The following is a 27289-nucleotide window of genomic DNA, read 5'->3' on the forward strand; positions in this document are numbered from 1 at the left end:
ATCTTTGGAAGGATGGAGACAAGTAACTATTTACCCAATAACCTGGAATGTGATAAGCACCATTGTATTTCAGAATGCATTCTTTTATTACTACATTGACCATTTGACACACATTTTTGTCCTCCTACCTATGAGGAAGCAGGCCCAGAACTCAAGTCAGCGGCCTAAGTTTGCGCAGTCCGCAGTGGCGGCCTTTGAATGTGGGGCTGACTCTCTCTACCAGATTGTCTTCCTCTTAGAAGAGTATATGTGGAAGGCAAGAGGTATCTGCTAATGTGCCTCTTCTCTTCGCTGTTGTGTTTCCCTGAGGAATTATTTTCTGGAGCCGGTCAGTTTGGTTGGTGTCTATGACCAGACCTGGCACAGGCTAGGTGCCCAGTGAGGAAGTGCTTCAAAATAAAATTACCCCGGTGCCTTGGTACTGAGCCAGGCTCAGGAGCCTCGTTGTAAATCTGCCCAGTCCAACTGCTGCCACTTACTTGTTAAGTGAACCTGTATCCCTTCTTAGAGTAGGGCTAATTCGGGTTTCTTCCATCTTGAAGAATCTCTCTTGCCTCCTGTCCGGAGGTCACGTTGACCTCATGGGAGGTGCACACCTGAGCCGTGGTCTGTGAGCTCAGCTTTCTATCTGCGTTAGGTGAATTAGTGGGAATATGACCTCAGAAGAGTACCTATGATTTGGAATGGTGGTTTCAAGGTTTTGGTGAGGGTGGCTGGGGAAAACACCTGGTCAGTAATTGGACATGTGTTTCTCTTTAGTGAAATTTAAAAAAAATCTGAAGCTGCAGTACAAGCAGGGGTGAGATAGGGAGAGCTCAGAGTCAGTGACTGCAGTGTGCTAGCATGGCCAACACTGTTTCCTTTGGCTAAAGATTGCTATAAAGTAAGCAACTGGCCCTTACACCTCTTCCTTCTTTGTTCCAGGTTTATCTTGATGTACGCCACAGTACTCTGCACGCAGTACAATTCTGCTCTTACAACTACAATAGTTGGCTGTATTAAAGTGAGTTGAAAAAATACTGTTATCTTTTGGGTACCTACTTTATTTAAAAACTGTTACTCTAAATCTTGCTGTGGCCTAAAACCCCATCATCCTTCTTTCCTCACAGATTGTCTTGGTTTGATGGGTTGTGGTGCTGGTTTCTAAAGCGATCTTTAAGAACTCAGGGAGGGCGTAATCTCTGCTTTCAGGCAACTAGGCTTTGGGGAATATGGGAAAAGGAGAATGGGTTACCTTAGAGTAGGGGAAGAGGAATCAGGCTTGTTTCAGACAGGGTAGGTGACTAACTTGGGCGTGATGGGCCTGTCCCTCTAATCGCCGGTGAAAACTGTTCTGTTTTCTGCCTTCCTGAGTTCTGGCTGTTGTAGGGAAAGGAGGCCTGCCAGAAGTTAATCAAGGGAGTTTTCCAGTGCATGAGCCAAACCTTAAATGGCCTACTTTTAAAAGCTGTGTCTGACATTTCCAGTGATGTCATTTCCTCCTGATCCATTTTATTTGAGGGGAGGCTCATTTGTCTTCAGCCAGGGGAGCCAAAGTTGACTTAAATATTGAGCTGAAGTTAGTGGCTTGTAGCCTGAGGCCTCTTTCATCTGACTTGGAGCTTCTAGTGCTTTAAGATCCAAGAGGCCATGGCATGCCTGATTTCCAAATGAATTAGGGTAGGCTTGCTTTCTAAAAAAGAGAGAGAGGTAGGTCCTTGATCATTTGGGAAATGGAGTGCTTGCCCTTGGGACTTCCTTTCTGATTCCCCATTTGTCAATAGTGAGGGAAGGGATTGCAGAATAAAGTTTTACTGCCCTGCTATGTTTCCCTTTGCACCCCCATGGAGTGGTGTCCACCTGCCCTCACTTTAGAAACTAGATTTGGGTTAAAATTTCAGGTCTGTGACTTCAGATCATGGAATTAGAGTGTTTGGTGTAAATAGAATTCTGAATTAAGCTAGAACCAGTTAGTTGTGTGAATTCCCATGAAAGCTAGAGGCAGTTAATCGACGTTCAGGCCTGGGCTTGCTAAGATGATTTTAGCCCCTCAAATTAGCTCTCAGCTCTGTTTTGATTTTGTAAAGTAAATGCCCTTTTCAAGAGCAAAGTGAATGGCTTGTATCTTCAGAATAAGAAGAGCAAGAACATGAGAGACAGGCCAGTTGTTACCATGTTTTTGCCAAAATGGATACTGCCTGAAAGCCAGTGTTTAATTTTAATAACCTATTTGCTTAAGATTTTGTAGGGTACTTTCTTTGTATTTATCAGCATGGGGTACAAATATAATCATGGTCTTATTAAAGAAGGTCTAGTACTTTTGATATTTCCTCCTCCCCACAGAGCCCTATGGACTTTGTCCAGAGGGATCAGTTTTACATCCAAACTCTGGAGAGAAGGAAAAAAACTAGATTGATTTACAGCTGCTGTTGCTTCTCACTGTGTTGTGGTATTGCTCTCGAAGGCTTTCTTACGTGTTCAGACAGAGGGGAGTACGCCGATGCCCTTGCTGGTTCAGAGTCTCATGGTCCACCGTGGAGCTTCTTTCATTAGCCTCTCAGATACAACCCTTTTAGCTCAGTCATTGTTCCCCAAGGGGCTATCCCTGGTTCTTGTTTCTCTGAAGCATGGTGGGAAAATTACTGAGGATACTTAATTAAAAATGAAAGTGCCTACGCCCACCTCTTATACACTGAATCAGAATCTCTGAAGTAGAGCCTGGAAACCATCATTTTTAACAAGGTACGCTAACATTTGAGAATTGCAGTCTGAGTTTTGAGGTACTAGCATCTTCTCTTCTGCGCTTGCTGATGAATTCTGCTTGGGGGCGTCGCTGTCTTGTCCTAATTGATTTTGAGCAGCAGGGCTTGGGTTCTCAGTCCCTTCCCTTTCTGTAGCTCCTGGGCGCTTTATGCAGATTAACCTGCCGTCTCTCTGGAGCTCTGTGTTCTAAGCCGATCCTGTTACACATTTTCCCAAGTCACCTACTGACCTTGTTTACTGTTGCATGGTATTTAATTTTGCTCTTTCCCCTCAAAACACTAAGAAAATCTGTCTGAAGTAACTTTCTGTCTCCATCCTTAGACCTAGAAGAGGCTGACATAATTTCAAATGCTCTCCCAAAGGGCACTCCCATTATAAATTTGAAGTTTCTTTTCGGCTTTTCAAAAACACTGTGGCACTTTACTTCTGCTTCGTAGACCCGATCTAGGCGATCCCAGGTTCTAAAAATGTTTGTGACATTTCCCATTCCCGACAGCTGTCACAGTGGAGAGGCAGGCGGCGGCGCCTTCTGAATGTGAGAGAGAGGAGGTTAGGGAAGAACTGAAGAGTAGCTTGAACTTCGGGAAAGTTTATTTCACCTCTGTGGCCTGCAGATAATTAAAAGGGAGCCAGATAAGCAGATGTTTACAAACCTGGGAGTTTAAGGGAGTCAGGAGAGGTAATTTTAAGTATGGGACTTTGAGATGACTTTTCATGTATTTTTTTAAGATACCAGAGAAGATACCTCTAAAAACAATGTTCATGTTGGTAAACGCCCTGTCATCCCCTTTTTCCTTTCTAAAGAAGAGGGAGAGATGCTTACACGTGAGGTTTTCCTTCTTCACTTTACCCTCACAGGTCAGCAGTTACCTCAGTGGGAGGAAAAGCATTCTTTTCTGATTGCCAAATGCACATGACTGTTTTCTACCCCTAGTGACAACAGTGTTTCTCTGTCTAGATTTACAGCGTTAGCCCATGTCATGGGGCATGGGAAGTTGAGCGCATTTAGCTTTTGGAGGGATAGCTTGAGAAGAAGTTAATGCCATTTTTTATTTCTTATTTCATACTATACTCATTTTAGGATTGGTGGGTTTTTGTTATTGTCCATTTATTTGATTTTGTATTTTAAGGATAGGTATTTGGGCCATTCTGTGGATAAGTTTATATGAATATTGAAAAAGCTCAGTTAAACCTATGTTACAGCATCTTGCCGTTTTTCTTTGTAGAATATATTAATAACTTATATTGGAATGGTCTTTGGTGGAGATTATATTTTCACATGGACAAACTTCATTGGCTTAAATATCAGGTAAGTAAAAATATTTAAATGTAACCACTTTGACAAGTGGGATTTGGATACTTAAATAGTGTCACAGTAAGGGGCTATTTAGTTGAAAATTTGCTCATTTATTAAACAATTATTGAGTACCTACAGTGTATTATATATTTAATGTCTTCACATAATGCTTTTTAAGAAATGGAGATAAGATGGTTCCGTATTTATACACGGTATTTAGGGAATCTTTTCTGGAAGTTAAGCCCTTTTTACTTATTGGCCTTCAAAGGACGGTCTTCTACTCATTATGCTAGATGGCAGTACAGTGTTCTCAAGAAAACTCAGGGCTAAAGAAGAGCAGCTCTGTTAGAATTGCTTTATACGTGTCTGACCTTGGACATACCACTGGATTGCTTTAGTCCAGACTTTATCAGTGATGAGGGTAAATTGTATGAAAGATCCTTTTTAGTTCCAGAATGAATTGCATGGTTTTAAATACTGTACGTATGCTTAAAAATTCTCAAATTTGTTTTTGGGCCAGAACTCTATCTTGAATTCCAGCTTAATATATCAACAGCTCACTTGACCTCTCTGGCTGACATGTCAAAAACTGAACTTTTATTTCCTCCCAAGTGTGTTCCACCCACAACCTATATATATCAGTTGCTGCAGACTCTATCCTTCTAGCCTCTCAGTTCAAATCCTGGAATCATCCTTGACTCTTCAATCTTCTACCCAGTATCCAGTGCGTTAGCAAATTCTGTTGGCTCTACCTTCAAAGTAGATCCAGAAAAGAGTCACTTGTCACCTTCTGCATTGCTCCCGTCAACATCTAAGCCACCAATATCTCTTGCCTAGGTTACCGCCTAGTCTTCTCCATTTGCATGGCTAACTCCTTTATGCCTCTAAATTTTTGCTGAAATGTTACCTTCCCAGGGAAGTCTACCCTGACAACCTTATTTAAAATTGCAACCTGCTCTCCCCCTTCTGATACTGCCAAAACCCTCTTACTCTGCTTTTCTATTTCTCTTTTCTAGAGCTCTTAATCTCTTTTAATATACTATATAATTTGCTTATTTATATTTATTGCTTATTTTCTGTCTCTCTTGCTGGAATGTAAGTTCCATGGGGGCAGGGATCTCTGCCTGTGTTGTTATTTCCCAAGCTCCTAGAATGAATCCAGCTATTGCTTAATAAGTATTTGTTTGATGAGGGGCACCTCGGTGGCTCAGTTAAGCGTCTGCCTTTGGCTCAGGTCATGATTCCAGGGTTCTGGGATCGAGCCCTGCATCGGGCTCCCTGCTCAGCAGGAGCCTGCTTCTCCCTCTCCCTCTGCTGCTCCCCCTGCTTGTGCTCTCTCTCTCTCTGACAAATAAAATCTTTAAAAAAAAGTGTTTGATGAATTCTGTATGGATTGGTGAAAAAACACTTTGGAAGCTATAAAATCGCCCTCTACCTAGAATATGGGTGTGTCAGCTCTTTAACTTGAAGCAAATTATATAACCTCTCTGGGTTTTTATTGCTTCAAAGGTAAACGAGTGATGATAATACATCTTCTACCTTCTTTATGGATCAGTATGAGAATTCAAGACTAATATTGGTAATAGGTTAATAACTCATTGTTGCCCCTTCCCTGACATTTATTTGCAAGGACAGTTTAGAGGAAAAGTCGTTTGTTATTTGTGGGGTGGAGTTGGGGGTGGTGGGTGTAATGTGTACCCGAGGATCGCATATTTTAGAAGGAAGATGAGTAGTTCAGTCTCATACCTTGTTTGGAGTTGGAGTTCTGATGCTTGCTTGCTATGTGACTTTGAGTGTGAGTTGTTTATCTTTTCTGAGCTTCAGTTTTCTTGTGTGTTGGGGATGAAAATATCGATATCTCTTTAGAGTTGTTAGAATGAAATAATCTAATATAAAGTACCTAATTTACTGCTTGACATCTGTGCTGAGTAAATATTGTTTCTTTCATTAATATTTGTGAGAAAGGGCTAGGATATAAGGAGCAACCTGGTGGAACAGTTTTCACTTTGAATGTGACCTCTGTTCATTCACTTCTAAAAATTTGGATTAAAGAATCATTATGGCACCATATAGACCTGACTCAGAGGTGCCCTGATTTTCTTTTTGTTCCCTTCAAATAAATAACCGTATAGCCAAAATGAAGTAAAAGCTTCTGTTTGCATTTTCAGATCTCTGCAGTACAAATCTCTTACAAGATAACAAAGTTCTTATAAGAAAGCTTTTAGGTATCTTTTCACATTGCAGGCTATTTTAAAAAACTTTTAAAGTGTCTGAGTATGTTGGAATGTTATGAGATATGTCAGTCTAACATATACCAAATCCAACATCTTGAAAATTCTTCGAATAGAATTTCTTTTTGTGTCAGGTAGTGCATTTTAGTTCTGGTTAAACAGTCCCGTTTTGCTAGCAAAGTTACTTGGTAGTGATAATTACGATAATGACTGTTGTTGGTACTCTGTCCCTAGGTAGTATTTTTAATAATTTTCTAATTGCTTTCACATTTTATTGTAATAAATTTTACATATCCTATTGCTTTACTCTCTTTTATTACAAGGCTGGGGAGAATATTGATGTACTTAACCAGCCAAGTTAGTTGCAGAGTTCGGATTAAAATCCAGGTGAATTTCTTTTCGAATACTATTTCCATTACAGTGTGCTTTTCAGCTTTGGTAGAAGAAAGTATATATTATTTAATTTTTTTCACTTTCTCTCTTTAAAATGAAAATTATGGTTTTATTACTTATATTTTTTGACTTTTACTAGTTGGTAAAGCAGACTCACAGGTTGTAGACATTCCTTTTTTTTTTTTTTTTTAATGTAAAAACCAAACTTAAAGTGGCTATCATATTTCACTTTGATTAGAAATGGTGTCAGTGCATCTTTGGCTGACTACACTTTGAAGGAAATCACTAATTAAACCATATTCTTAAAAGAATCTATGATTAGGGGTGCCTGGGTGGTTCAGTCAGTTAAGCATCTGACTCTTGACCTCAGCTCAGGTCTTGATCTCAGGGTCATGAGTTTGGGCCCCATGTTAGGCTCCACCTTGGGTGTAGAGCCTACTTAAAAAAAAAAAAAAAAAAAGATACTGTGATTAGACCGAAGTAACATCTAGCTTCCCTATACCCTGCCTCATTTCTTTGTTGTTTTAAGAAAAGTTTAAATAGCCCTCTCTCTGTTGTGATTCAAGTGCAAGAAGCAGGACGCTTGCACTGGTAGCTACTCAGGCTTCATCCGCATTGATTCTGTGATAGGAGGCATTTTTTTTTTTTCAGTAGGGCTCTGTTGAGAGCCTGGCTGTCTTCAGCTCTTCTAAATGCCTTTTTCCAGTAGCCACTTAGTGAGCGCTCACCCAAACCCAAAAAGGAACAAGCAAGAGTAGGAAATGATTAGCGAAGGGTGGTGACAAGAGCCTGCTTCTGTACTTCGATCAGTTGGTGGACTTGGCCTGTGCCTTTGGCCTAAGTAATGTAGCCTTTCCAGATAATGACATCATCATCCTCATAACTGCCCAGGCTAGAATTCCTAGAATCTCTGGGGCTCATCTTCATCTGTGATTCTTTTTTCCCTTCCATAAAAAAAAAAATATGATTTAAATACAATCAGATTCGCCCCTTTTCATGTACAGTTCTGTGAGTTTTGACAAATGCATATAGTCATGTAACTACCACCGCCACGTTCATGATATAAAAGTTGTATTGCCTCTAAAATCTTCCCATGTCCCTTTGCATTGAACCTCTCCCTCTCTGCTCAGCCCCTGTTTTCTATCCATATAATGTCCAGAACGTCATGGAATGGTAGCTTTTGGTCTGACTTACTTCACTTAACATACTGCATTTGAGATTCATGTTGCATTCTGAGATTCTGTTATGGATATATCACAGTTTGTTTATCCATTCACCAATTGAAAGACGTTTGGGTAGTTTCTAGTTTTTAGCTGTTTTGTATTAGCTGTTGAAACACTTGCATAAAAGTTTGTGAACATAAGTTTTCATTTCACTTGGGTAAATACCTGGGAGTGGAATTTCTGGGTTGTCTGCTAAGTGTATGTTTAACTTCATAAGAAATTGCCAAACTTTTTTCGAAAATGTCTGTACCGTTTCGCATAGCCCTCAGCCACATATGATGCTCTGTGATGGTTGCTGCACATCCCAGCCCTTGGTTTTGTCAGTTCTTGTTTTTTAAATTCTAGACATTCTAATAGATCTACAGTGGTATCTCATTGTGGATTTTTTTTTTAAGATTTATTTATTTGAGAGAAAGAGTGGGGGCGGTGGACAGAGGGAGAGAAAAACTTAGGCAGACTGTGTGCTGAGCGTGGATCCCTATGCGGGGCTTGAACTCACGACCCTGAGTTCACTTTCTGAGCTGAAACCAAGAGTCAAAAGTTAACCGACTGCGCCACCCAGGCGCCCCTCATTGTGGTTTTTTTAATTTCCATAATGATTCATGATGTTGAACATCTTTTCACATGCTTATTTGCCATCTGTATATATTCTTTGGTAAAATGGCTGTTCAAATATGTTGCCCATTATTTAAAAATTGGGTTATGTGTTTTAAGTTTTGTTTTGTTTTGTTTTTTTTGAAGATTTTATTTTTAAATAATCTCTACACCCAACCCAGGGCTCAAACTCATAACTCCGAAATCAAGAATCACATGCTCTACTGAGCCAACAAGCACCCCTTGTTTTCTTAAATTTTGTTTTGTTTTGTTAAGTTTTGAGAGTTCTTTATTTATTGGGGATACAAGTCCTTTATCAGATATGTGATTTACAAGTATTATTTCCCAGTCTGTAGCTTGTCTTTTCATTTTCTTACTCTCGTTTGAAGAGCACAATTTATAAGGCTACTTTTAATCAGTTTTCCTTCTATGAGTTGTGCTTTAGTGTAACCCAAGGTTACAAAGATTTTCTCTGATGTGTTCTTCTAGAAGTTTTACAGTTTTATTTAAAATTAGGTATATAGCCCATTTTTGGATTAATTTTTATATATTGCGTAAGATAGGGATGAAAAGTTCTTTTTATATTGTGTGTGTGTGTTTTTAATATAGATATCCAGTTCCAGTACCTTCTATTGAGAATGCTATCCTTTCTCTGTTGAATTGCCTAATTCTTTGTAACACTCTTTTTTTATTAGCGCTATTTTATATTAGGAAGCTGAGCCTAGAGAGGTTAAGGAAGTTGAGTGAATTCTGAAGTTATGCATTGAGCGTGTGCCTGTATGCCAGGCATTATGTTCTAGAGGGACATGGTGCATTCCCTTCTAGATCTGCCAATGTCACACAATTAGAAGTCAGTCATGTCACAAGGATTTTAACCCAGATGGGTTGGACTCCAGAGTCCCAAGTTCTCATTCCTTAATGCACCTCATTCAGCAAATGACTGACTGATTACAATGTAGCCTAGTAAACTGTTTATGTATCATCACCATTTTAGATTCTTGGCTATTTGAGGGCAGAAATCACTTGTCTTATTTACAGTTGTGCCAGTCTTTATCAGCACCTGACACATAATAAGCATTCAGCTAGTAATAGTAACAAAATATTAACCAATACCTGTATTTTTTAAGATTTTATTTATTTGTCAGAGAGAGGGAACACAAGCAGGGGGAGAAGCAGGCAGTGGGAGAGGGAGAAGTAGGTTTCCTGCTGAGCAGGGAGACCGATGTGGGGCTCGATCCCAGGACCCTGGGATCATGACCTGAGCTGAGACGCTTAACGACTGAGCCACCCAGGTGCCCCTTAAGAATTTGTACTGGGCATTGTCCTGAGTACTCCATACTTAATCTCTGTAGCAGCCCTATGAGATAGATGCTGGGAATATTCCGTTTGACAGAGAGAGGCTAAAAAGCTGGTAACATAGCACTCAGCTGGTAAGTATTCCATCCATGATTTGCCTTCCAAGTCTTCGTTCTTAACCACCGTCTAGTAAATAGTGGAGAGATGAATGGATTAATTTTATTTTCATATCCCTTTATGATATGCCATCATATTGGTTACATACTCTTAAGTCAGCCTCCTTTAGGGTCATGAAACTCATTTTACGGTAGCTTCTGAGGCCACACGATGGTCTACACAGTCTCTGGGATGGGACATGGTGCAGCTCGGAGTAGTTCCAAAGTTGGTTCCTGAGGACTTTGGTCTAGCCAGCTCTGCTCAGCACCTGAATCTACTGTTCCCTCATTTTGGATTCCTTTGCCTATTTCCTTAGGAAGAGGAGTTGCTTCCGGTTTTCAGACTGCTTCTCCTCCCGCAAAATTCCATCCTAGTAGATTCTGTTCTGGTTCCAGACTTCTCCTGAAGGACATAAGCTTTTCCTTTGCTTAGTGGTTCTCTAAGCAGGAGGACATGTTTTGTGTTAGCAGTTAGTCGCTGCTGATGTAATCTCCACTAGGCTATTTATAGAGTTATATAACTGGCATCTGTCTCACTAGAGTGACTTAGACTTTTGAACAGGCTCTAGGGAGGTTGGCTAGCTGTTGGTTATATCATTATTTCTGACAGAAGAGCACTGAAATGGAAGATAGTAAAAACTCTGTGTTCTGTTACAGTACCTCCACAAGTTATTTATAATTCACCTTTTGCAACCTCAGGCTTTTTTTTTTTTTTTTTTTTTTTTGCTCTCAGTTTTTGAACTCAAGTTGTCTATCCTAAGTCTGCCACTAAACTTCTCTGATTCACCCTGTGGCAGTCCTGTGGAAACTCTGGGTCTGGAGGTGTTTTGCAGGAGACTTATGACATTGGAAGGAACCTCCTCCAGGTGTGGAAGACACATAAAATACGTTGTCCTTTTAGTTGTGATGGGAGTCCACCCACATTCTAAGGTTTTTTAAGAGGCAGAAAAGAAAAAGTATAGTTTGGACTCAGCCCCAAGTTGAGGAACATATCAAAGATGTCAAGAAAGCAAAAAACAAAACAAAACAAAACAAAACTCTTTATAAATATGTAAGAGAATCCCCCCTCCAAAAAACTAAACAGTAAGAATAGGTAGAAAACAAGTTTTAGGCTTATATTCTTGTTTTTCTGTAACTTTTCTCTAGTGCAGTCTAAAACACCACCACCACCAACAAACCTATCCATCTATCTGGCACCTCCCCAGAATTCTCATCTAAGAGTATTTGCCTGATTCATTATCAGTTAATAAAGCAAATAATATCCTTGTCACAGCCCATGAGTTCCAAACAACATCACAACAGGATTTGGGAGCCTTTTATTTGTTTCTAAATTTACTCCTGGGCAAATTCCTAAAACTCCTAGGCAGATGGAATGGTTCACATCCTGGCCAGACATCTGTGACTAAGGTACTTCTATTTTTTTTTTTTTTAAAGATTTTATTTATTTATTTGACAGAGAGAGACACAGTGAGAGAGGGAACACAAGCAGGGGGAGAGGGAACACAAGCAGGGGGAGTGGGAGAGGGAGAAGCAGGCTTCCCACCGAGCAGGGAGCCCGATGTGGGGCTCGATCTCAGGACTCTGGGATCATGACCTGAGCCGAAGGCAGACGCTTAACGTCTGAGCCACCCAGGCGCCCTGGTACTTCTATTTTTAAAGTATGTGCACGGACCAACACTTACCTGGTGTAGAAAGGACGTAAATACACATGTGGGAAGGCGGCAGATAGCATCCCGCTAACTATGCTAGGGATGTATAGGGTCCAGGATCATCATAAGGATAAGGATAGGGAGTCAGTGTTGAGTGCCTGGTCCCTGACACCGTCTTTACAGCGCCATCTCGTTAGTCGCCTCCAGTTCACGGCACAGTGAAATGGAGACTCAGCTGCCCTAGTGAGAAGCAGAACTGAGATTCTTACCCTGATCCGACTAGAAAAATCTGCCCCGTGGTTTAGCCATGTGAGGGCACATGGGATAAGAGATCAAATGACCCCCTTTGTTCTGAACAGTTCCCAAAGCCGCCTTGCTTACCTCCTCCCTCACCACTGATTGGTCTCTGTGCTCCTATCTCCTCTGGTAGGCAGAGTAAGAGTCAGAATTATTGAACCCATTCTGTGCGTATGTTAAAGAAAGTGATGACTTAGTGTATACAAAGCAATAGACTACTTTTTCTGTTCAGGGAATTTGTAATTTAGCTGGGAAGATTCATTTATTCATAAACAAATGTATGGTTGATACCTGTCAAACATTGTTTACAGCACGGGGATAGAACTGCCCTCAAAACTGACCAAAACCCTTGCCCTTCATGGAGTTTTCCTTCTAGTAGGGGAGACAAAAAAATGAATGAAGATAAATGAGTGAAGTATTTGCTGGTAATCAGTGATAACTGTGATGACCAATGGAGAAAAATAAAGCAAGGAAGGGGAATAAAGAGTATCACAGGGGGTGGGGACACTTACTGAGAAGGTTACATTTTCTGTAAATACCTAAAAAATGGAGGGAATGAACCACATCGATTTCTGGAGGGAAGAGCAAGTGAAAAGAGCCTGAAGTAGGAGTGTGCCTGGTGTTCAGGGAACGGGTGAGGCCAGTGTGGTGGGAGTAGCGTGGATGAGATGAGATGGGGCCATACAGGTAATGGGGTGGGGTGATAGATTGGGGACTACTTTTAAGAGACGGTGAGATATTGGAGGATTTTGTATAAAGGAGTGACATGATCTGATTTAGTTTTAACAGGATTCCTTTGCCCACCACTATGTTGAGATTAGGGGCAAGGAGGAGGGAAAGAGTGAAATGATTATGTTAACAGTAATGGCTTTGATTCGTGTAGGAGTCATAAAGCATTTATTATGACATTCGGCATGTATATGGCCTTAATAACGACAGTGATGAGGTACTTCTTTACATTCTCTTGAGAGCTTTCCATAGCTGTCATCACACAAGTGTCACAAAATACTGTTCAGCCTGGTACCTGTCATAAGGCTGTGGTGTCTGCTTGGGGGACTGCATAGAGGAAAGGCTCCGTAGGTGAGGCCTTGAGCAGTAGGTAGGATTTGAGGAGGTGGAAAATAGAAGGGGGTATTCCAGCCATTGAGTACTGCCTGAGCAAAAGCAAGGAGCCAGACGTGCAGATGTTGGATAGGAGCCTGGGAGGATGGGCAGCAGGTACTCCGGAATGGCTGGAGTAAGGGATTTCACAAGAGTAGTGCTGGAAAAGTAGACCGGCCCCCGAGTGTGAGGTGCTTCGAGTGTCTCCTAACACAGGAAGGAGGAATATACCCCACTTGGAAGACATGGTGAGAGTTTCTGCTCAACTGCAGGTAATAGAGGTGAGGCCACTCAGTACAATTAGGGCCTCTGTGGGATGACCAAAGATGAGAGGCCTTACTGTCCCTGGGACTCCTTGAGTTCTGGGTGAATGGGTGTGCAGCCATGAAGATGAGAAAAAGCAGCAATTGGCAAAACCTGTTTCTTCTTTTTGCTTTTTGGCAGAATTAGTTCCTGGTGTGCCGTGGCATTTTGACTTTTATCCATATTGGATGTCTACTGTATGCTAATTAACCTTTTGAACTGATCTATTGTCCTATTATATAATTTAAGTATAAAATTTAAATTATAAAATTAACATATAATTTTGTATAGCCTCTTGTTATATAAATAAATAATATAATTTAATTCTCCCTTCAGTCCTCTAAGAGTGGTATTCTAATGGCCATTTTCCAGATGGGCTCATTTCACAGAGCCGAGGCTCTGAGAGGTTAAGTAACGTGTCCCCCATCCTAGAGCTTTGTGAATATATCAGAGTCAACAGTCAGCCCTGTTCACCTCTGTGCTTCTCTGTTCAGACTGGAAAGCTCTGGAAGGTGATATGTACAGAGGCAACACGGCTCTGCTTTATTTGGCTTGTGAGAAGGAGGAAAGAAGGCTCCCAGCAGCTGCTGTGTGGAGAGTAAAGATGGGGTGTAGAAAGAATGTACCCAGAGGTCCAGTTGCCATTATTTGGCAGGAATTACTGTATGTTAGAAAATAGCAATAAAAGTCACACTGCCCTGGGTCACAGGTTTTGGTGTAGACTGACATGTTTTACATGTGGAATACAGAAGGCAGAGTCTGGTCTGAGAGGCAGAGCTGCACGGCCAGACACATGAGCAGACGTGTCCACACGAGGGGAGATGGAGACAACCTGGACCTGAGGACTCTCGCTCCCTGAGCATGGACTTGCCGTATGGAAGGCATTTCTAGCATCTGTTTGTAGCATGGATATCTAAGTGAGGCTGGGAAATATGTGTGTGGCTGTAGGTGTAGGAGAAGTAGATCGGGTCTGCCTGGCTTGGGAAGATGAGAAATGGTCAGAGCAGGTGAAGCGGCCCAGTCTTGCAGCATTCTAACTAGACCCCTGTCTGTGGCGCACAGGATCCTGGTCTTCCTCTACTGTTCAGCTCCTGGCTGTGTCTGTCACGCAGGGTCAGTGAATTAACAGTTGGTGGTCTGTGATCTGAATATGAGGCAGGTGGAAAATTGCTTGAGATTTTAAAAAATGAATATTTAGGATGGTCAAATATATAAATAACAAGCCCAGAATATCAGAAGTCACCATTTTAATGTGAATATATACGGAACCAATAGATGGAGAAGTTTTTTTGTTTGAAGTCATAGAAGATCCTAATTCCGAACCATTTGGTAGTGAGTGATGTGTAAAGGTTCATATAGCAACCCCCCCGCCGCGCACCACCACCGCGCACCCCTGCTCCAATCTGGGCTTTTCCCTTTCTTTTCTCCACCCTCCTCTTCCCCTCCTTGAAGCTTGCCCACATGCCCAAAGCTGCTTGGAAGCAATTTAGACTCCCTTCCAAAGCATCAATTCACCACTGCTCGGCACACAGGATCCTTGTGGATGGATACTCAGTTCTCTTCAGGCGATTTGGAAATGGCCATTTCTGAAAACGTGAATATTTGATAATAAAGTCAGGAATAAAGAGATGAAAAATCTTTTGTTATTGCCTCATGTTGGAACTTGTACGAATTTGAAAAGTCTGCTCTTTCATCTCCCGAGTTTAGAACAGCAGTCTCTGTGTTCTGGTTATTCAGACAACTTCATGGCAACAGAGCACCCTCCTTTGGCATGAGGTTACATCTCCAAATTATACCACCCTACTTTTGTTAACAGTGCATCCCCCTCTAGTCTGTGAGTAGCAGGGCTGACAGGGAAGGAAGGGGAGGGAATATATATTTCCTGATTGTTTACCATGTGCCAGGATTAGGGCCTGGCTTCTTTATGCATGTGATCTCATTTATAGAGAGTATTATTCTCATTTTATTAATACAGAAATAGAATCTCGGAGAAATTAATAAATTTGCCAAGGGTCACAGAGCTAGCAGTATTTTTCAAGATTTGAACCAAGACCTAACTCCACAAAGTCCATGTTTTTTCATTACGCTAACTATGCTAGGGATGTATAGGGTCCAGGATCATCGTAAGGATGAGGCCTAGAAGAAATTCCAGGGTATTCTTTGTTTTCTTCAGTCCTACACTGCTCCATTATTTCTCTCCAAGTGAAATCAACTTAATATAAACATCAGAGATTGTCTTGACAGGAAAAATAAAGAAAGCATTGTTTAAGGTTGTTGTGGGAGGAGGACCCTAGAGGATAGCATGAAAGAAAGAAAGGAGCAATCCTACTTGGTGTGTGGAGGGGGCGGGGTTAGAGGCGAAGGGAACTTTGTCCTGTAGATGTACGTGTGAACCTCAAAGAAGGTTGAGATTCTGTCAGGGAGGCTCCAGTAAGCCATCTCCTTGGGTCCTAGCCCAGCTCCCCGGGAAGTCATCGACTTGATGCACTAGAAAACCAGAAGAGTTTCTAGAAGAGTCTGAGAGATCACATTCTCTAAAAAGAAAGAAAAGAAAGAAAAAGAAATGGAAAAAAATGACCAGATGAAGGAAAAGAAGCTTATGAAACTGGCACCGAGACTGGGTCCACGAGGCTGCTGTCTTTGGGCCGGCGCAGATGTTTATTGTACTGCTGCGTAGGGTCAGGCCAGTGCAGAGGACCTGGTAGGGCTAAGAGTAAGGCCTTAGACATTTGTAGGCGGATGGGAACAAAATAAGGACCAGCATCTCTTCTATCAAGTGGAGCAGGGGGTCATAAGGAAGGAAGCTGTTTCAGTGGAGATGATAGGGTCGACATGGGTTTTATTCTGATCCATTATTAGGATGTTTTGTGACCCTGAGCAAGTTATCTTAGGACTCTGGAACTCAGTTTCTTTATCTTCAAAATGAGCACCTTGCCAGGGATATTGTACTTTGCAGGAATCTTGCAGTGGCAGATGTATGATAAATGCTTGACATGTAGTAGACTTTAGCAAACGGTCACAATTTGTTGATTAAGTGCTGTGACTGCCTGATTCTGCTTCCTTATTTGCAGGAGCAAGGCATCTCTTACCCTGCTGTAGCTGGTATGGGGCTGGAATCCCAAAGCCTAGAGGAGAATAGAACTAAAGTCTTCTTTATTTTTTTTAAGATTTTATTTATTTGAGGGAGATACAGATAGTGAGAGAGAAAGAGCAGGAGTGGGGAGGAGAGGGAGAAGCATGCTCCCTGCTGAGCAGGGAGCCCGATGTGGGACTCGATCCCAGGACCCTGGGATCACAACCCAAGCCGAAGGCAGATGCTCAACTGACTGAGCCATGCAGGCGCCCCAAGAAGAGAACTAATTTCAAATAAGGTGCAAGTTCATGAGTCAAGTGGACAGGCAAAAGGTGGGGGGCCAAATCCAGGAGGAGGAACATCTGAAAGCAGAGTCTGGGCCAAGATGCCACGTGGAGACCCAGGAGAGTCACAGGTGTCAGGCTTAGCAGAAGAGCAGGTCAGAAGAGTCTCGAGTGTCTCTGTGAGCTCCCCCAGCTTACTTTCAGTTAGTTAATGGGGCAGGGGGCTGTGTATCCCATGTGGGTTTGAGGCCGCCACAGAGAATAGACAAGTGTAATCACTGTCCCTCACGTGCGCCTTCCCTCACGGTGGTCAGTGTGGTGGACGAGTGAGGGGTACCAGAAAGCAGCTCAGAGGCTGAGGGCTCAGGTGATAGGTTCTCCACTGTGAACTTGATTCTGGTCAGAGAGAAACTAGCTCTGAATCCCCCAGGGTCTGCATGTTTACTTACTAATTGGGATGTTTTTTATTCTTATTAAAAGTTACATTTCTTTGTCTTGAATGATTATTTTTTAAAATACAGAAAATAGAAATAAAAAAAGAAATCACCTGTGATCTCACCATCTAGATGTAACCACCATTAATATTCTTGTGTTCTCTCTAGACTTTATTCTGATGCATATCAATGTACATATTCATGTTTAATAATGGGATTAGACAATACTTCATGTTTTGTGAGATTTTTTCATTTAAGATGTCATTGCTGTTTTTGTTTTATATTACGAGATACATCATATTCTCTTGTATGAATTTATGTAATTCCCTCTCGGGACATTTACGCTTTATCTGATTTTCTGCTATTACAAATTTTGTGGTAAACTCTTCCTTGGTAAGTCTAGGAAGATGTACACAATTCTTCCATGAAGTAGATAGCTTGGTCAAAGGATAAGCAGAATTCAGAGGTTTTTTACTTCAGCAAGTGGTATTCCAGAAGGGTGGTGTAAAATTGGCACACCTGCTGGCAGGTGCGTGCAAACATTCATTTCCCCAGAGCATCGGCAATAGTGCACGATACCATGATGAGGTATCTTTAGTTTGGTAGCTGGAAACACTACATGTGTTTTAATTTTACATGCTGTTGATTCATGACGGGAACGCCAGCGCTCAACACTGGTCTCCCATACATTCGCCATTCCTTCCTTCTTTCCTCCCTGATGGTGGTTTTCTGTTTTTGCAGCATTGCTGGGAGCCTGGTGTATTCCTACATCACTTTCTCTGAAGAGCAGCTGAGCAAACAGTCAGAGACCAGTAACAAGCTGGACATTAAGGGGAAAGGAGCAGTATGACCAGAGGATTGCTTCGACGACGTAGGCCCAAGTTTTTGATCAGCTGAGAACACTGGCAGTTCTTACACAGACACTGAGGGGTGTCCTGATTATGGAGAAAATAACCATTCCTTTGCACTTGTACAATCTGAGGATTGATTGCTGCCTTTTAAAATTTTATGAGAGAAACTTATAATTGACTCTATTTTAAATATGCCGTTGGAATTAATTTATATCAAACTGGAAAATGTACCGGGCTTTTTAATTTATTTCTTTTATGCCGACAGTGAAACATCGGTGTTTTGAAAGTATTGTATCCCATAGTTTGATATCCAGGTGTCCCTTAGGAGCTGCATATATACAGTGCTCCAGCTGGAGCCTCCTCATTCAAATTGTTGCTGCATATAGAGGGAGGTTAGCCTTCCTTCTGCTGGAAATGCAGCCAAGTATCTAAAATTTCTCCTTTTTAAATTTCATTTCTTAACAATTGCATTTTCTTCATAAGGATATTATGACTGCATTTGCTAAAGATGACGGCTTTGGCACCACAAAACTATGTGGGCTTTGAAGTTGTATTGGTTTCCATGTTGGCTTCCCTGAGAACCCCTGGGATGGGCACAGTGCATCCCTTGAAATTATGCTATTCCCTCTTTGTTGTGTAGGATGGCGATAATGAAGGGATGGAGACAGTAGGCCTCTTACTCATTTATTCATCTATAGGATTCATTCAGCTCAAATGTACTGGGTATGTAATATGTACCTGGCATTATGCTAAGTGCTGGGAGTACAGAGATGTTTTTGGAGGTAGTGAAATGATCTCACTCCTGCTGTTGTGACCGAGGGTTAAGAAAGAAACTTAACCTGATGATCCATTCAGAAGAAGTTCTGAACAAGTCACAGAAATTTTTTTCAGCTCTTAGAAACTGCAAGTCTATAAATGGGCTTGGAAGCACCTGCCCTTACCTACCCCACAGTGGTGAAACCAGATGCTACAACATGAGATGACATGCATGTGAAGAGCTGCATTTTATTTATTTAACAGTTTTTTTTGTTTTAATTTTTTTTTTTTTTTAACTCTGTACCCAATGTGGGGCTTGAACTCATGACCCCAAGATCAAGAGTTGTATGGAGAGCTGCATTTTGTAAACCATGCAGCTTAGCCCTTCTTCCCTGAGGGAGAATGGCAGGCCAGCAAGGTGGCCACCATCTCTTTCCTGTGCTTCCCTCCTCTGGGTTTAGTTGCTATTCTTTTCACTCCTCTTTGAATTAACACAGCTAGGCCTTACATTCCTGCATGTATTGGTTTGAGGGGAAAGCCTGTTTAGATGTTTCTGTATTGTCAAGGCTTGGTCTTTGTCTGGGTGTCAGCATTAGAGCTTAAATGGCGTGAGTGTAGCCGTCTCCTCTGGATACTCTCACCCACATCCTGTGTCCCTTGGGCATGTCAGCTTCTCTCAGGACTTGTGTTACATCCTGGGAGAGCAGCTGTGGATGGGCATTGCCTGAATTGCCTCTCTGGGCAGGAAGGGGCTTCCCTCACGCACAGCGCTGTGAGTTGGCACAGAGACATCCCCCGACTTTGGGTCTGAGTGTTTGCACAGGCTGGTTGTGCAGTCAGTGCAGAAGAGGCTGGGTACTTTGGCACTGGTACACTAGCTTCTCTTTCACTGGGTTTGTAATCCACAGGGCTCTGTTGATCCAAACAATTAGCATTTTGGTGGCTTAACAGCAGACCTGGAAGGTTTTGATTTTTTTATTTTTAAAAAATTATATTGTCATTTTCATATTCGTGTGTTTCCTGTATTTGGATTTGTCTTTACTAAAGCCTGACCAGTGCTATTGGGTCCCTAGAATTAGCCTCATGGCCAACTTCCAAGCTAAAAGCTCCCAAGGCTCCCTTTTTTTAGGGTCATCTGATCTAACAAAATTCTGGGGGCGGGGCGCATGACATTATCTTGTCAGATGCTTTTTCTTGTCTGTTTTACCAATAAGAAAACAAGACTCGGAGTAGTTGACTTGCTAAGAAGTAAAAATTCATGTTTCTCCTGTTGACCCATTCTGCCATTAACTGCCCTTTTCCTTTGAGAATGAGGAAATGGGGGTGCCAGCTGAGTTAGCTTGAGCTCTTTCAAGGAGGCAAGTGCTTGGTTGAATGTGGAGTCAGAGAGGAATAGGCTTTGCAAATTAGGGACAGTGGTGCCAGAGTTTCTATCTAGCTTCCAGGCTGGCCTCAGTTGATATGAACTCTGCCTGTGAATGTTGCCTGCCACTGCCTGGTTTTGCCTGGATAAGGTGGAAAGGCATTGTGAGAGTTAATTTTAGTGGTTCTCTTCCTCCTACCAAGCCACATGGAGGGAACTTTGACTTTAGAAATAATTTTAGCTGTAGAATTTCTCATTATGAAAGGCCTTTGGATGTGTCTAGAGCTATTAGGCTAGAACCCCAGGAGGGGTTGAACTGCTTTTTGGGGGTCAGGTTCCTTGAAGATCTGTGATCTAGTCTCTAGGTTTGAGAAAATCATGTGTAATTACAGCCTCACTAAATGCACATGACCTTAGACCCCCCGCCCCCTCCCCGGGCTAAACTTGCTGACTGGTCAGAAGCAGCAGAGCAAGTGAAGCTGCTGCCCTGCCAGGTTCTGATTCCTAGATGCCCCTTTTGACTTCCACCAACATGTCAAGATAAGAGAAAGCAGCCTGGGGAAGTTAGAGACTGAATAGACTGGCCAACCATTTTTGGAGTTTCTCAGTTACGTGCAGGCTTGGCTCTAGTGAACTAGAACTTTACCTGGTGCTCTAACATCACCCAGAATGTCTGGATTTTGCCCCAAGGTTGATATTTTACAAGGCAAAAACTCCATGACCTACTAACTACCTCCTGGGAGAAAAAGAGGCAGCTTTATAGTTAAATCCTTAATTTGCCCTTTGAGATAGATGAGCTGTGATGAGAATTTTGAAAACCAAATTCCGTCTAGTGGCTCCTCTTCTTGAGTTAATGACAACAAAGTCCTCTTTGGCCATTCTGCTTTTTATTTCGTGCCAGATTGATTCAGATAACCCTGGTTGACCAGACTGCATTTTGCCAACGTGTCAGGTGATTTTTAATTGCTTCATATGGCTATTGGCTTTATAAGTCAGTTAACTTGCATGTTGATTTAAAAAAACATGGCATCTGCAAGTTTTCTATAGTCGTGTCATATCAAGAATCCATGGAAAGTTCGGGTCAGTAACGCCGAAACAGGTTCTTCACGGAAAGACTAGTAGAGTTTCATATTTGACTGGTTTGGAATAGTGCTTAGGATTTTGGACCTGCTTTTGATATTGTAGTCTTAACAGTGAACAGAGATTTATTGAGCATCTTTTTTATGCCAAGCTCTATGGAAACCACCATGAATAGGACAGTTCTTGCTCTCAAGGAATGTGTAATTCTTTAGCCAGACCCATAAGAAGAGAAAGGAAATGAAAGGAGTCAGTGATTTGTAAGTAAGAGCTGTTGGCAGTTACCATAGATTAGGGGTGCCCCGCCCACCCATAGAGCTGAAGCATTTTTTTAATCTAAAAGGACTTTGACAACTCCCGCTACTCTTCCAGCTCAGAGAGAAGTGCCAGGCTATTAGAATTGTGTGGCTAGCCTGGGTTCCCCCTCCCTCTGTTTCACATATTCTTTCTTCCCCATAACTGTGTCATCCAGGAGTCACCCCTTCTCCTCGGTTTCAGTTACCCGTGGTCAACCAAGGTCTGGAAGCAGATGCTCCTCCTTCTGACATATCCTCAGAAGGTCAGTAGTAGCTTCACGCTACCTCACGTTGCCTGCATCATTCTCCTCGCTTCATCTCATCACATAGACATCTTATCACCTTATATCATCACAGGGGTGAGTGCAGTCCAATAAGATACTTTGAAAGACGCCACATTCATGTAACTTTTATTACAGTATATTGTAATTTTTCTATTTTATTGTTGGTTGTTAATCCCTTACTGTGCCTAATTTATAAATTAAACGTTATCATATGTGTGTATAGGACAAAAGCACGCATAGGGTTCGGTACTGTCTGTGGCTTCAGGCGTCCACTAGGGATCTTGGAACACATCCCCTGTGGATGAGGGGGGCTTCCACATCGGCTCCTCCTTAGGAACGAGGCTGTAATTGATGTTTCCTTCCTCGAGGGAAAAACTATAATATTCACAATAAATGAGATAATGGATGTGAAACCACTTCAGCACGATGCCTTGTACATATAAGGCACCCGGCAAGTGTATAGCCATACAAGTATTTTGTATGAAGAGCACGTACCATCATAATTTCATGGTGAGGCTGTAGGCAAACTAGATACTTCATCTCTGCTCCTTAAAATGCTAGAGGCCTGGGCAGTGGGTATGTTTCTTGAAAAACGTGACCCTGTACTTCGTTGCCTCTGGAATGTTTAAATAACTGTCTTTAAAAAAAAAAAAAATGCCTACTGGATATAATTGTGGCCATTATGTGATGCAGGTCATTCCACCTGTTTTTAAAAAAGAACAAAGATACTTATATTTTGGTGGTGAATTTCAAAAGAGAAAAAGTGATTTTCTATCTTCACCTCAGAATGGTGATGCTGGTTACACTTTCCCAGTTTGTCTCCTTAAGGTGTAGCTCTTCTACAGGTTCCGCAGGCCAGACACTCCTTCTTCCCTTTTCCGAGTGAAACACATTGGCTCTGTGGCTTCTCTGGTGCCATCACTGTGTTCTGAGCTTGTCTGCTAGGTCCTATAGGAGGGCACCACTTCACGATGGTAAGAAAAGATATTCGGGGTTTTTTAAGCTTTCTTTTTTGCATTTTCAAAAAGAAATCTGCTGGTTAGATTTATTGTCTCACAAAAATGTTTTTAGAGATTATTTTTTTTCATGCTGATGATCAACTAATTTTTGTCTACAATTGTTGGCCTATCACAGTATTTTTTCAGTACAGATCCTATTTACGAAATGACCATTTTAGTGTTTTTAAAAGGTACTAAGGATTGAGATATGTAAATCAGGTGACATAAATATGAAAATTATGTGCCTAAATATTTTTGTAAACGTGTCAAATAAATACTTTTTCCTGAACACATGTATTAAAATTCCTTTCTAAGTGCATACAAAGAGCTGTAAGTCTGCCCACATTTAAGAGGATGGCATCCAGTTAGTTGATTGAAACCCTGTTATAAACAGTTTGCCACCATGATACTGTGATTTATAATAGAAATTTATATTTGATCTTTGTCCCTGTTCCTGGCACATAGCTCCTGAAGTTCTTGTACATTATAACAAAAGATACTCCTATAGCTCATATCTATTTTTGTTCCGAGTTGTTGAAATAGTTCCATAGCCAAAAAGATGAAATGGGAGTCTTTTGTTATTCATAATGAGCCTCTTTCAACCAACTGCACCTGTTTCTTAATGAGGTGACCTTTGGAGAGCCCCAAAGGATGGGTAGGAGCTGGTTGTGGGGGGAACCAACCGTGGTGATTTGTGTCGGGAACTTTCAGGCTCCTCCCCTACCCTTCTAGGGGAAGGGGAGAGGAACTGGAGGTTAAGTCAGGCACTGGTGGCCAGTGATTTAATCAATCATGTCAACATAATGAAGGCTCCATAAAAATCCCTGAACTACAAGGTTTGGACAGCTTCCAGGCTGCTGAACGTGTGGAGGTGCTGGCGGGGGTGGGGCGCGGTGGTGCTCCCGGAGAGGGCAGGAAGGCCCCATGCCCCTTGCCACATATCTTGCCCAATGCATCTCTTCCATCTGGCTGTTCCTGATACATGCTTTTATAAGAAACTGGCAGTTTAAGAAATAACTGTTTTCCTGAGTTCTGTGAACTACTTAACAAAGTATTCAAACCTGAGCAGGTCCTGGGGACCTCTGGTTAATAGCTGGTTGGCCAGATGCACAGGTTAACCACCAGGATTTGTGATTTGCTTTGGAAGGGGGTGGGGGGAGGTAACAGTCATGTGGGACTGAGCCTGTGAGTCTTGTGGGAACTACGGGACCGGATGCTAACTCCAGGTAGACAATGTCAGGACTGGGTTGTAGCTGACGCAGCCGGTGTTGTGGATTTGCTTGGTACATAGTATTGAGAGAAGACACAGGAGGAATTTTTCCTTTATAGCCATACGAGTATTTTGTATGAAGAGCACATACGGTTAGATACCCACTGTCTCTGGCATACTTGTGCTAAATTCAAAGGAAGATATGTCATCTGCTTAATCAGTTGTCTAAGCCTCTGAGTAGCTTGACCAGGAAATAACCCTAAAATAAAACAGTGCTCATCAAGAGAGGCATTTTGGTACAGGAAAGCTCAGCAGAATTAGGTACATTAAGGCTTTAAAACTGTCACAAAATATAAGCATAAAATTTACCATTTTAACCATTTTTAAGTGTACAGTTCAGTAGTAGTAAGTATATTCACATTGTTGTACAACCAGTCTCTAGAACTTTTTCATCTTGCAACTAAAATTCATACCCATTAAACAGCTCCCCATTTCCCCCTTCCTTCCAGCCCCTGGGCAACATTCTATTTTCTATGAATTTGACTGCTCTAGATAACTTCATACAAGTGAAATCATACAGTTTTTGTCTTTTTGCTACTGGCTTCTTTCACATAACAATGTCCTTGAGGTCCATCCATATTGTAGCATGTTGTTATAATTTATTTCCTTTTTAAGGCTTAATAATATTCCATTGTATGTATATAGCACATTTTATTTATCCATTCGTCTGTTGATGGACACACTGGGCTGCTTCCACCCTTGGCATTGTAAATAATACTGCAAAAATTGGGTGTCTTAATCAGTTTGCTGTAACAAATTACTATAGAATGGGTGGCTTAAACAACAAACGTTTATTCTCACAGTTCTAGAGGCTGGCAAGTTCAAGATCAAGGTGCTGGCAGATCTGGCGTCTGGTAAGAGCCTGCTTCCTGGTTTGTGGGATATCCATCTTACGGTCACCTGATGGAGAGCAGAGAGGAAGTTTTGTCTTGCCTCTTCTTGTAAGGACACTAATTCTATGAGGGCTCCACCCTTATGACCTAATTACCCTCCAACTACCATCACACTGGGGATCAGGGTTTTAACATACAAATTGTGGGGGCGGGGGCACAAAATCTATAGTGGTGTTTGCAAAGATGCTTTCAATTCTTTTGAAATTGCTGGGTCATCTGGTCATTCTGTTTTTATTTTTTTGAGGAACTGCCATACTGTTTTCTATTTTGTGGTTGCACCATTTTACTTCCCAATCAGTGTGTACGAGGGTCCCAATTTCTCCACATCCTTGGTAAGACTTACTTTTACTGAAAGTAGCCAGCCTAGTGGGTGTGAGGTGATCATATGGTGGTTTTGATTTGTATTTTCCTAATGATTAGTGATGCTGAGCATCTTTTCATACGCATATTGGCCGTTTATATACTTTCTTCGGAGAAATGTCTATTCAAGTCCATTTTTTTGTTGGATTTTTTGTTCATGTGTCATTCTTTGTATGTTCTGAGTTTCAGCCTCTTACAAAATACATTATCTGCAAATACTTTTTCTACTCTGTAGGTTGCCTTTTCATTCTTACTGTGTCCTTTGATGCAGTTTTAAATTTTGATGTAGTACAATTTATGTTTTTGTGTTTGTTCATTATGCTTTTGGTGTTCTATCCAAGAGGTAATGGTCAAATCCATTGTCATGAAGTTTTTCCCCTATGCTTTCTTCTAAGAGTTTTGTAACTTTTTTTTTAAATTTTATTTATTTATTCATGAGAGACAGAGAGAGAGAGGCAGGCTCCCAAGGAGCAGGGAGCCCGATGCGGGTCTCTCGATCCCAGGACCCCGAGATCATGACCTGAGCCGAAGGCAGACGCTTAACCATCTGAGCCACCCAGGCGCCCGAGTTTTGTAATTTTATGTCTTACATTTAAGTCTTATATCCATTTTTAGTTTTTGCATATGGTGTAAGGGTCTAACTCCATTCTTTTGCATGTAGTTTTACTGACACCGTTTGTTGAAGAGACTGCTCTTAAGGCATGTTTTAATCAAGTTTTAAAAATCCTCTTAGAATTTGACTTTCTAATTTGTGAGATAAATGCTCTTTGATTCAGCCTTTTGCTAGTTTCTTGTCTCACCTTGGCTTCCATGCACAGGGCTGTCGTTACTGGGGACCACCTCACAAGAGGCACTGCTGAGAGGAGCAAAGCACAGAGCTGGTGCCTTCGTGTGTCCATAGCAGGTGAGCAGTTACTGGGTATGCCCAGGACTTCCCTACAGCTCTCATCACATCAACTGTTCACCCATCCATCAAGCTAGACCGAGCTCACTGGGGCTGGCAGCCAGCCCCTAGCAGAGACCTGGCAAAACCATATTTAACAGATGGAGCTGAGTAAGGTAAATTGTCCAGTGTGGTTATGAAACCCACATTCAAATCCCAATCAGCCAGGCTCAAAAGACCTTTGCTCTTAACCACCATACTAGTTCTTGTTTCACCATGTCTGTCTGTAATGACCTTAGTGGTACCAAGCTCATCATCACAATATGCCTGTCGAATGCCATTATTCATTCCGAGTTGTACACCACGGATTGAGCTGGTAGCTAGTTAAATCTGCAAAGGTAAAGCAGACGGGCCTTTCCAGCCGTACTGATGGGGCCCTCTTGTGGCAGTAGCAGCCGTTGGAGGATGATGGAGATGATGGGAAGCAGTGTGCATGAAAAGCAATTATTTACTGAGGGTCTGCTGTGTTCTTTCATGGAGTTAGGCCTTCACCATATCTTTGAATATTCTGACGCTTAACTCTTGCACGAATACAGGTTTAGACAAAGCTAAGGGATCTGTCCAACTTCCTTCAGCTGATAAATTTAAATATGGACTCTAATTCCAAAATCTTCTCTTCCCAAAGAATTCTAGATAACATCCCTAGATTAGAATGCCAAAGGAGAATCTCATCAGGAATGCCTCATCATGTGTGCTTATCCTTCAGGCAGTTTTTTCCAGTGAATAGTTTTGAGGACAATATCTACAAATGATGACAGAATCATGAAACTATCTGAGATGTAAGAATGTATAAGAGGAATATCATCCTGAGAATGGTAGGAAGAAGTTCCTTGGAGAAAAGACATTTGAGCTGATTCCTGAAGGAGACAACTAGTATTCGACTGAGGAGATACTGGAGGGGACAGCCCTCTAGCATTCCAGGGCCACTGTATCTGCTTCTGTCTGGGGTGCATCCCCCTTTAATGTCTTTATAGCAGATGCCCTCATCTCTGTGGGCCTTCCCTGGCCAGCCTATCTGAAATTGCACCCCACCGTTGTTGCTATTCCTCTCCTGTGCTTTCTCTCTATAGCACTTGTCTCTTTTGATGAAATTTAAGCTTTATGAAGGCACAGATGTTGGCCTGTT

At 41.8% G+C, this 27289-nt stretch overlaps 1 protein-coding gene across 5 annotated transcripts in view; it reads left to right on the forward strand.

Annotated features, from left to right (window-relative positions):
* SLC35D1 (solute carrier family 35 member D1) overlaps positions 1-22986 on the forward strand; it is a 48735-nt gene extending 25749 nt beyond the window's left edge. For 2 of the 5 annotated variants that reach the window (XM_035018314.1, XM_035018315.1), the window contains 3 exons: positions 925-1003; positions 3969-4051; positions 17814-22986. In XM_035018314.1, coding sequence (XP_034874205.1) covers positions 925-1003; positions 3969-4051; positions 17814-17922 — 271 coding nt within the window. In that variant the 3' untranslated portion in view covers positions 17923-22986. Of the gene's footprint in view, positions 1-924; positions 2722-3968; positions 4052-17813 lie in introns of those variants that run through there. The other 3 variants (XR_004681647.1, XR_004681648.1, XM_035018316.1) reach the window with 3 other exon arrangements.
* Positions 22987-27289: the final 4303 nt, after the last annotated feature.

This window comes from Mirounga leonina, unplaced genomic scaffold (genome assembly GCF_011800145.1).
Source record: "Mirounga leonina isolate KUSES-001 unplaced genomic scaffold, KU_Mleo_1.0 Mir_173, whole genome shotgun sequence".
In the NCBI taxonomy this organism is placed as follows: Eukaryota; Metazoa; Chordata; class Mammalia; order Carnivora; family Phocidae; genus Mirounga; species Mirounga leonina.